Raw genomic sequence first — 11684 nt, 5'->3', positions numbered from 1 at the left:
CCAGATATGGAAGAACTCATCAGGTCGGTAGTAAATGGGCCTGGGTATAACTTTTATGAGAACACAAAATCCATGTTCTTGTAATACGGGATTGTAGGCACAGGGGGTGAGTCCATCTAAGCAGGCCCACCAGGTGTCATTGGGGGGAACTATAAATTGGGGTCCCCGTTCAGTGGGGAAGATTTCCTGACAGAGGTGGGTGTACTCATGAGGGATCATTTGAAGAGTGTTAGTTATACAAGTCCCGTTACCGAATACTTGGGCTAAGGTTAGGCCTTCCCAACTAGCGCATTCCCAACAGCAGTTGTAGGTATCATTGGAGGTGGGGAAGTTGCCAGGGATGGCGGCACCTTCATAAAAAGGGGGGAAAGAGTGGTAACATAACCAACATTGGGCGGTAAGCTCAAGAGTGGTGGAATTAAGACTAAGGAAGGTTTGATTTATAAGGGTGAGGACAAGGTCTTTAGAGCTTGCTAGGGCGGACACTGGTGATGTAGGGGAGGGTTTAAGACTGCTAGTTGTGAAGCTATGGTCAGGCGAGAGGGCAGAAAGCTTTGGTGGGGTAGGGTGCTTCCCACCTAGGACTGTATTTGGACCTATGGCGGCGGAAGGGGTGGCAGGGAACTCTTTAAGGAGTTTAATAGTAAAGGTGATGCCTTCATCATAAAGTTCTTTATATAAGCAAAGACCCCAAGTATATCCTTGTGTCCAGCTTGAGGCTTTTTTCCCTGCTTCGGTGAATGTGACTGAAAGAGGGTTGCACCAACCTCTAGTAGCACTGTATGTGTGCTCGCATTCTGGGAGGGCCTCAGGGTACTGAGGATTCTTGAATGGGCGCCTGTTCGCAAATGGACGGTGGGAGTAATTGGCTCTGGCTATAATGTAATCCCAGGAAGAGGATGACTTCCAATAGGTATCTCCCGTGGTCTCACACCCCCATGAAGCACAATAAAAATCTGTTTAGCCTCCACATTTATGGAGGAGTTCACGGGGTCGGTGTTGCCCAGGGCAGACATAAAAAGAATATGACCTAAGAACTGACTGGCACCCAGAATCTGAACAACCTGGCATGGCTACATGATCTTTCCAGAAGATATTGGGTGCGGAACTCTGGTCTAGAAGGTGTTCTATTCCCCAGGGGGCCCCTGCTCCCAGGACTATCTTACAAAGATCAGGTTGTAAAACACTTGGCCACCAGATGTCTGGCGAGGTTTGAGAGCGAGAGAAAGCACTATCCAGGTGTAGTTACAGGGAAAGTGTCGGGATCTCGCGGGTTGTGGCGCTGGCTGATGGCTCAGAGCTGTGGTCATGATCAGGAGGATGAGGACTTTTGGCGACTGCATCTGCAATGGAAAGAGAATTTGTCTCAGGCTGAGATGGAAGCTCCAGTCTGGATTGTGGTAAGTTAGCGGTTTGAACTAGCCTTTCAGGGAGCCATCGAGGCTTGGAGTTTTGCTGGTCATAAATGCAGACGGACCCTGGGCCCCAGATAATAACGGGGTCGGGACCTTTCCATGCGAAGGTCAGTGGATCTTTCCATTTTACTAACGCTTGAAATTCATTGGGTTTTGGGTGCCATAACCGATCAGCAGCTGAGCGTCTGTGGGAGTCAAGCGTCAAGAAGTTAATGACAAACAAGGCATGGCTAAGTTGATTATGGGGACTGATAGTTGTATACAGGAGGGGATTGTTCTTGAGGCGGGAGAGCGTGGTTTTTAAATTTATTTTTTATTTTTTTTATTGAAGGGTAGTTGACACACAGTATTACATTAGTTTCAGGTGTACAACACAGTGATTTAGCATTTATATACATGATAATTCTAGGTACCAGCTATCACCATACCAAGTTGTTACAATATTTTGACTATATTCCTTATGCTATACATTACATCCTGGTTACTTATTTATTTTACAATTGGAAGTGTGTACTTTTTTTTTTTGTGAGGGAATCTCTCATATTTATTGATCAAATGGTTGTTAACCACAATAAAATTCTGTATAGGGGGGTCAATGCTCAATGCACAATCATTAATCCACCCCAAGCCTAATTTTCGTCAGTCTCCAATCTTCTGAAGCATAACGAACAAGTTCTTACATGGATAACAAATTCTTACATAGTGAATAAGTTACATGGTGAACATTACAAGGGCAGTCATCACAGAGGCTTTTGGTTTTGATCATGCATTATGAACTATAAACAGTCAGTTCAAATATGAATATTCATTTGATTTTTATACTTGATTTATATGTGGATACCACATTTCTCTATTTATTATTATTATTTTTAATAAAATGCTGAAGTGGTAGGTAGATACAAGATAAAGGTAGAAAACATAGTTTAGTGTTGTAAGAGAGCAAATGTAGATGATCAGGTGTGTGCCTGTATGTCGCGTGCCCTGTCCTCGCCGGCAAGAACAGCATGCAACAACAGCAGGATTCTTCTGCAGAAAGCTTTATTCTTCAGCTCTTTGTGAAACAAATGAGTTGGGCAGGACCCAGAGGGGAAGGAGAGGCTTGCTTATATAGTTCTCATGCTCTGACCTGGTTGGTGCGGCTCCATATGCCTTATTAGCATAACCATTTGGTGGGTCTCATTGGTCCTTATGCCAAGGCGCAATTAGCATGTAGTTTAGTGGTGTGGGATGATTTGTCATTAGGAAGTTCGGGGCCTTCTGGCTGCCCTGCATGGGGCGCTATTTTCTGAGCGCGGCTGCCAACATCTCCCCCTTTTTTGTCTAACAGAAGCTCAAGGCGGAACTTGCCAGCAGAGGCGGAGACAGAGGCCTGACCTCCATCATACTTCCTGATGCCCCCTTTTTGGAGAGGGGTTCTGGGCATCTACCCCTATGCAGTCAGGCATGCCTCTCAGAGGGGTCCAAGACCTCTTGCAGTGCTTTGCCTCGCATCCTCTGGCTGGCGTTGGGACCGCTTGGTACAAAGGGTTTGGACCCTTTTTCTCAACCCTCTTGCACCATGAGCTTCTTAAAGAAAGCTGTGATTAAGCATTGAGGTACTCGGGCCTGGTGCAGTGCCACATGGGCTCAGGGTGCAAGAGCTACCTCAAGCTAAAGCCGAGCTTCCTTCTTAAGCATGTTGAGCCACACTTGGGGAGAGGCGCCAACGTCTATCGCCATTAGGGCTTGAGCAAGGATCACCTTGTCCTGCTTATGTTGGTTGCGGAGTCTGCATAACAACCAGAGTAAGAGCATGAGACCTCCAAGCAGGAACACGCCCATCCCAGCCATGCCCGCCCACTCCTTGACGTGGGAGAGAGCTCTGAGGAACCAGGAAGAGAGTCCTTCCGCTACGGAGATATCTAGACGGGTGGAGTTGATGTGGATAATTTCTCGCCGCAGCTCTTCTAGTGTCCCATCGAAGTCTTGGGACCAGTTTCCTGAAAGATACTGGGACAGGTCTCGTGACAGATTAGCTGCCCGTGTAAAATTTTTATATTGAATGCTAGTGATGCAGAGGGCACGATATTTCCGCTCACATCCCAATTGGGCCATTTGCCAGAGCACCTCCATTTGTTCCTCCACGAGATCTATGCGTTGATTGAGGATCATTATTCCTCCTTTCAGTTTGCCATCAAGTGTGGACTGTTGGTCCAGGGCAGAAGCTACTGAGGCTGCAAGGTTATTGAGCTCTGTAGCCGATTTGATGGAGGTGTCTAAAGCTATACCAGCGGCGGTGGCTGCGACCGCGGTCGCGGAGATCAGGAGCACTATGGCGGCTGTAACACCGAAATCGCGCCTTTCTCGAAACAGAGTCATGGTGTTAGGGGCGTCTACGGGAACAGGGACCCAACGGGGGATGCGGACTACCAAAGCATTGGTAAAGTTACGCGCATCCCAACACTGAGACAGAAAGCAGGTTTCATTGGAGCAGGAGTCAAAGCTACTATTGGATAAGATAAACAGAAATGGGGGGTATACGCATACTGGAGAAGGTGGAAAAAGGGAATTAGGTGACTCTGGACCTGATTTTGCTGAACACGTGTAGTTCTCGTTGTTATGGGTCATGATCATGTTCCAGTGTGCGCGCATGTGGTTATTCTCGCACCAAAAGGTGATATTTTTTACACCGATTCCCCCACCCTGGAGGGCGGAAAAGGGGGAGAGGTCGGTACACGAGCCATTGACTCCACACAGCATCCATTTATGGAAGGGGTTCATGCTCAGCTGCTGACGAAACTCGCCTTCGAGCACCTTTACTGGCCACCAAGCCTCATTGGCTGGCCGTCCCTCCATATCTGGGGAGATGGTAAACTCCTGCCTCTCAGTTGCCCACGTTACTACAGTTGACTGACAGTCAGTCCAGGGCCACAGCTCTCCCTCATAGTCGCCCACACAATGGGAGGCATATTTGGGTTGACGAGGCCTGTCGGTGGAATTGTTCCTGGGAGAGTGTACAAATGTGCCATTGATCCAGAGAACCATCTGGTGGATAGTCATGTTCTTATAGGACGGGCTCCCTTCCTTATTAGGCCCTTCAAATTTAGCTGACATAACGGGGAGGCTACTGGCCTCTAGAATTATGTCACTGAACCATCCGTATTTCCTCCGTTTCAGGGAGATACAGCCAGCTAGATTCTGAGTGGTGAAGCATAATGACCCATTAGTTACGAAGGATCGGTTTTCTCCCAGGGGAGCTACTAGGGTGTCTTTAACTAGGTAGGGCAAGTTCATACTAGAGTTGGTGGTGAAAAAGCGGGGAAAAACGGCTGCATTGAAATGGACAGGCATAGGCTTAGGAAAGGCAGACAGGATTCCCCATCTCAATACTCCCTGAGTCGGGGTCTCCAGTGTCAGGAGCAGGGTCAGGAGGTACAGCGAAGTCATCTCCTTTGTTTAGGACTTTCCTCGTTAGGCGCTCCGGGATCCAGAAGGGATTTTCTTCACCCTGGGGGAAAACACACACAGCTCCCCTGGATCTGATTATGATTGGATCCGGGCCCTTCCATTGGTTAGATAACACGTCCTTCCATTTTACTAGTTCTTGTGGGTCTTTTGGCCACTGATTATGGCGATCCGCTGCTGTATGGCCTTGAGCATCCAGATTCAAAAAATTTATAGTGAAAAGTGCTAGGGCTATGGCAGTTTTTGGTGTGGGGGGTATATCTTCAATTCCCCCTTTTTGTTTAAGTAAATAGGATTTGAGCGTGCGGTTCGCGCGTTCCACAATCCCTTGACCCTGTGGGTTGTAGGGAAGGCCAGTGATATGTTTTATCCCCATGTGATGACAAAATTGAGCAAATTTTGTAGAGGTATAGGCTGGGCCATTGTCTGTTTTCAGAATCTGTGGTAACCCCCATGCGCTCCAAGCTTCAAGGCAGTGCTGGATGACATGGGAAGCTTTCTCTCCTGACAATGGGGAGGCAAAGATGACTCCTGAACAAGTATCCACGGATACATGTACATATTTCAGTTTCCCAAAAGACGAAATATGCGTCACATCCATTTGCCAAACTTGTAAAGGCCTAATACCTCTGGGGTTGATCCCAACATGAGGTGTGGGAAGGAAGCTGCAGCAATGTTGGCAGCTAAGGACAATGTTCCTAGCTTCGGCCCTGGTTATGCTAAACCGCTTGCGCAGTGTTTCGGCAGTGACATGAAATTGTGTATGGAATTTTGAAGCTGTGGTGATAGGGTCTAGCAGGGGAAAAGCTATATTTCTGGTTGCGAGGTCTGCCAGGTGGTTGCCTTGGGTCATAGGCCCGGGAAGGCCTGAATGTGCTCTGATATGAGTTATATACAAAGGAGATTGCCTATGAAGTAGTGCTGATTGTATCTGTTTGAACAAAGTGGCTACTGGGCTGGACGCTTTGATTAGCCCGGCCACTTCTAGAGATTTGACTGCATTAACTACATAACAGGAGTCAGACACAATATTTAAAGGTTCAGGAAAGATTTGTAGGACCTCTAAGACTATGCGACATTCCACTATTTGTGGAGTGTCAGGCGTGTAGCCTTTTGTCACAACTTTGCCATCATGGACATAGGCACCTGTGCCTGTCTTAGACCCGTCCGTGTAAACTGTTTTTCCATGAGGCAGCGGGGTTAGGCTAGTGACCCGAGGAAATACTAGGAGATGATTTTTGGCGAAGTTGATGAGGGGATGTTTAGGGAAATGATTATCAAAGGTTCCTGAGAAACTGTAAGCAAGTATGGCCCAATCATCGTTCATAGCACATAATACTTGTATCTGTTCTACGCTGTAAGGGGTTATAATTTTAGCTGGAGCCTCTCCGAAATGTGTCATGGAGGTTTTTACTCCTCTCAAAGCAAGTTTGGCCACGGCTGCTGGATAGTACTCTATTGTCCTAGCCTGAGAGGCTTGGGGATGAATCCAGATCAGTGGGCCGTGCTGCCATAAGACTGCTGTTGGCAGCTCTGGGGTGGGAAGGACACACAACTCAAAGGGTTCATTCGATTGCACTCTATTTAATTGTGCTGTCATCAAAGCCTGTTCTACTTTGCGAATGGCTTGTAATGCCTCAGGTGTGAGGGAGCGCGGTGACGTTAGTTGTGGGTCTCCTTCTAGGGTTTTAAATAGTGGAGTCAATTCAGTGGTGGGTATCTTTAAGTATGGGCGCAACCAATTAATATCCCCTAGGAGTTTTTGGAAGTCATTCAAATTTCGCAATTGATTATGTCTTATCTCAAGCTTTTGGGGGCAAATTACATCTGTGTAAATGGTTGCTCCTAGGAATTTGCTAACACTAGATTTTTGGACCTTCTCGCTTGCTATATTCAGTCTCCAATTTTCTAGGGATCTAGTGAGATCTATATATGCTTCTTCTATTTCCGCTGGTTGTGGGGAGCAAAGAAGGATGTCATCCATGTAATGGATGATCTTTAGCGTGGGATAGGTCTTACGAATTGGGTCTAGCGCTCGCTGAACGTACAGTTGACATATGGTGGGGCTATTTGCCATTCCTTGAGGGAGGACCTTCCACTGAAATCTGGCATCGGGTTGTTCATGGTTAATAGCTGGCAAAGTAAAAGCAAATCTTTCCCTGTCCTTGGAGCTTAGAGGTATAGAAAAGAAACAATCTTTAATATCTATTATGAGCACTTTCCATTCTTTGGGTAAGGCAGAGAGGAGTGGCAGTCCCCGTTGTACGGGTCCAAGCATTCTCATTTGAGCATTTACTGCTCTCAGATCATGAAGCAACCTCCATGATCCTGACTTTTTCCTGATTACAAATATGGGTGTGTTCCATGGGGACACAGAGGGTTCTAGGTGTCCCACTTGGAGCTGCTCTTGCACTAAGCAATGAGCTGCTTCTAATTTTTCAGAGGATAGGGGCCACTGAGGAACCCATACGGCCTCCTCTGTGAGCCAAGGTATGGGCATGGCATCTTCAATGGCCCCTATGAAAAACCCAGGCCGTGACGGTCATTCTTTACTTTGGGCAGGATGGGCTCTATGTGTCCCTGTTGGTGTTTCCCCAGCCCCTTGCCAGGGATGTATCCCATGTCCATCATCATGCCTTGGGCGGGGGTGGAGTATTCATTAATGAGTTTGAGGCCTAAGTCTCTCATGACATCCCTCCCCCATAAATTGACCGGTAGAGGGAGTACATAAGGGGTGACTGTACCCTCTTGTCCTTCAGGGGCTCGCCATTTCAATGGTTTGGCACTAATTGAAGGGCTTGACTCATATCCTAAACCTTGTAATGAATGTGAGGATTGGGTCACAGGCCACTTGGAGGGCCACCAGGTTGCAGAGATAATACTTTTATCTGCTCCAGTGTCTAGGATTCCCTCAAAGCTCTTTCCCTCTATTTGAAGAGTTAATTTTGGTCTGTCTGCTAAATCTAATACTATGAAGGCTGAATCCCAGTCAGAGGAGCCGAAGCCCCTTTCTCCCCTCTCCGTGTTGGTAGCAGGATAATTGGCGTGGAGACTAGGTAAAACTAAGAGCTGGGCTATGCGGTCTCCCGGGGATATAGGATAGATTCCTCTGGGAGCCGAACACATGATTTTTACCTGTCCTTCATAATCTTGATCTATGACTCCGGGATGAACTACCAGGCCTTTCAATGCAGCAGAAGAGCGCCCTAGGAGTAACCCAATGGTATTTGGTGGTAGGGGGCCTTTAAAGTCTGAAGGGATAGGCTGAACTCCCATCTGTGGAGTCAACACTATTCTGGTGGTGGCACGGATGTCCAATCCCGCGGAACCTGAAGTGGCTCTCCTTGGGGGGCCTGGTTGTTCCCGAATGACACTTGCGTGCTGGTTGCCCCATATATTTGCGGGCCCTGGTGACGGGGGCCCCTCTGGGCGTTTTTTGGCAACTCTAAGGGTTTCCCTTCTATATCTTTAATAGACCGGCACTCATTAGCCCAATGCCTGCCTTTCTTACACTTAGGGCACAACTCAGGGGTCTTTTGGGTTGTTTGTTCTGAAGCTGGGCTCCTACACTCTCTCTTTATATGTCCTAATTTCCCGCATTGAAAGCATTTGATACTTCTGTTAGTGATCCTGGCTTGTTTGTGGCTCTGTAATATGGCCGCGGCTAGGCCCGCATTGGTGAGTGGCCCTCCTATTTCTCTACAGGCTTTCAACCAGGCATGTATCCCTTTTTGTTTCCAGGGTGTTATCGCCTGTCTGCATTCCTTGGTACATTGTTCAAACACTAATTGCTCCACTAGGGGCATTGCTTGTTCCTGATCTCTAAATATTCTGCCTGCGGCCTCCATCATACGAGCAACAAAGTCAGAAAATGGCTCGCTCAGCCCCTGAATAATTTTTGTCAAATTGCCTGATACTTCTCCTTTGTTGGTGAGGGCTTTCCATGCCTTGGCGGCGCACGTGTTTATTTGTGCATATACCTGTAAGGGGAAGGCGGTCTGGTCGGCTACCCACTGTCCTTGGCCCGTCAGCATATCATATGACCATGCAGGCTGTCCTTCGGCCGCGTTTGCGCGTGCCTGGGTCATGCTGATATCATGCCACAATGCCTTCCATTCTATGTATTGCCCCATACTAGAAAGGCATGCCTTAGTTACATATTGCCAGTCTGCGGGTGTCATGGCTGTCTCTGTTAATCTCTCAACTTGTGCTATGGTATAGTTAGCACTGACTCCATAAGCCCGAACGGATTCTGCTAACTCCTTAACTTGTTTATGGCTCAGGGGCTGGTGAGAGCGTACACCGTTATCCTCAAATACAGGAAACATTTGTCTAATTGCCTGAAGAGTATCTGGGTGGCAAAAGGAGAGTGCGCCACTCACGTAAGGTGGCGGGGCAAAGGGCGTCGGGGGACACCCTGCTTTCATTTTTTCCTTGGTCCGCTTTTCAACTTTGCTGGTTCCCTTACTTCTACACTCTGCGGTTTTATTTTCTTCCCCTTCCTCTGCGGACGTTAATTCCTCCTCAGATTCCCTATTGGAGAGTTGGAGGTCCCTCAACTCTTTCCAGGGGTATTTACTATTTTCTCCGAGGCGATTGTCACTCGCTTCTCGGGGCTCTTTCGCTTTTGCCCTAGGCGGGCTTTCTCCCTCACTCTGAGGTTTCTTTACCTTCGTTTTTGTGGCCTTTTTTCGGCCGCGCGCGCTCTCTGTTTCCCGTTCCGTTTCTGACATGCTCTCTTGGATATCTGTCAATGCTCTCTGACCTTCTTTTATTACCTTTTCACATCTCTCATCTTGCAGACAAGCTCTAATCAGTTTCCAGAGGGGCCTGGTGCCTCCCCTCAGGCTACCCTCCTCCTCCTCTCTATCAAGATCTTTCCCCAGTTTGTCCCAGCTCGGGATTGAGAGGGACCCTGAACAAATGAACCAGGGGGCCACACGGTCTATCTCCTTCACAAAAGATCCTAAGACTTTGCTGGAGACCTTCAAGTTTCGCTCTTTGAGAGCTGTCTGCAGCGCCGTGACTAATGACGGTGCATTCCCCATGGTGCCTCCTTATTTACAGAGAACCATCAACCATCATCCTAAAAAGCAGGGGCCTCTCGGAACTTACCCCTCCGGGCTTTCTTCTGACCTGCAGTTCTGAATCCTCTCCAGATGTCTGAAGGGTCCTCCCTGTGCCGGTGATGTTCTGGTTCCCGGGATTCGGCACCACTTGTCGCGTGCCCTGTCCTCGCCGGCAAGAACAGCATGCAACAACAGCAGGATTCTTCTGCAGAAAGCTTTATTCTTCAGCTCTTTGTGAAACAAATGAGTTGGGCAGGACCCAGAGGGGAAGGAGAGGCTTGCTTATATAGTTCTCATGCTCTGACCTGGTTGGTGCGGCTCCATATGCCTTATTAGCATAACCATTTGGTGGGTCTCATTGGTCCTTATGCCAAGGCGCAATTAGCATGTAGTTTAGTGGTGTGGGATGATTTGTCATTAGGAAGTTCGGGGCCTTCTGGCTGCCCTGCATGGGGCGCTATTTTCTGAGCGCGGCTGCCAACACCTGTAGACTATGTGTTAATCCAAGCTAGACAAGGGCAATAAAACATCCACATATGCAGAAGATTTCTCTCAGAACAGGGTGGGGGCGAAGTTCTAAGCCTCACCTCTGTTGATCCCCATTTTCTCACCTGATGGCTCTCCTGCGACTGTGCCTGTCTTGGGTTGTTCCTTCCTTGAGGAATCTTACCCGTCTCTGGCTAACCAGTCATCTTCCGGGGCCATACAGGGAAATGTTAAGTTGGTAAGTGAGAGAGAAGCCTTATTGTTTGAAAAGGTTAGCTTTTTACTTCTTTGCAGATTTATGCCCTGTGGCTTCTATGCCCAGCACTTGTCTCGAGGTATCTTTACCACCTGGAGGAATTATGATACTCGGTAAATTCGATATGAGGCACGAATTCTACTTAAGGCTTATACTTAGGAAGGAAGAAGAAAAGCTATAGAAGTAGCAGGTGGAAGAAAACCTGGGAAGATTGATTATTTCTTTGACATACCTTCTTGTAGAGTAACTTAAGCATGTATAGGTTTTACACTACTATTTAAATTGCACACACACATTAACATAATAGGAGTACAGTTACGTAACCAAAGCATACCTGTAATTAGCAGCCATCTCCAGTGAAACCAAGAAAACCAGTTAGGCACCTTAGGCATTTGTGAAAACTTATCTATAATATGGTGAATATTGTCCAACTGAACTTGAACAGTCTGAGAGAAATCAGACAAATTAAAACAACCCATTCCTGGGGACTGTTCACATCCCATATGTTCTTTTAACAGTAAATAGTCTGTAGTTGTAAGATTTTGGAGCGCTACAATTTGCACTTCTCCTAATTCTTGGTTGAGTTCCAGCAGTTTAGATCCAGTGAAATTTGTTGTTTTGCTGTATGCACAGTCCAGCTTAGATATCTCCTTCTTCATTCCCATGGCAAGTCCAGGAACTGGTGGGATGAGTGCATCTACAACTGTAGCAGTGCGTGGATCTTTGTTGGGGTTTTTTGATGGTCATCTTCTGGCATGAGTCTTCCCGAGAGTGCTGATGTTGGAAGTTCTTTTTCATATCGTATCTTAGTTCATTTTCGGGGTAGCCAAATTAGGCTTTGATCCTCTGTATAAACACAAACAGACCCTATGCCTACACTTTTATATGCCCTTTATATCATTGTGTAGAACTCATTGGAGGTCACCACACAGGAACTGTTTTTTTTTTTAATAATTAAACTACACTTACATGATGAATATTTTGTTTACTAGGCTCTCCCCTATACCAGGTCCC

General features: G+C 47.2%; 1 protein-coding gene across 1 annotated transcript; it reads right to left on the bottom strand.

The window, feature by feature from the left end:
- Window positions 1-2397: 2397 nt before the first annotated feature.
- On the bottom strand, window positions 2398-10402 carry LOC140845595 (uncharacterized). The gene is made up of 2 exons (XM_073220179.1): window positions 9975-10402; window positions 2398-4902 (listed from the first exon to the last, which is right to left on the bottom strand). The coding sequence occupies exon 2, from the start codon at window positions 4839-4841 to the stop codon at window positions 3066-3068; it is 1776 nt and encodes a 591-aa protein (XP_073076280.1). The 5' UTR covers window positions 4842-4902; window positions 9975-10402; the 3' UTR covers window positions 2398-3065.
- Between the last annotated feature and the right edge of the window lie 1282 nt (window positions 10403-11684).

The sequence above is a fragment of the Manis javanica genome, chromosome 13 (genome assembly GCF_040802235.1).
Source record: "Manis javanica isolate MJ-LG chromosome 13, MJ_LKY, whole genome shotgun sequence".
Classification (NCBI taxonomy): domain Eukaryota; kingdom Metazoa; phylum Chordata; class Mammalia; order Pholidota; family Manidae; genus Manis; species Manis javanica.
Note: the sequence above shows the minus strand (reverse complement) of the source record. Positions and strands in the feature narration are given on the sequence as shown.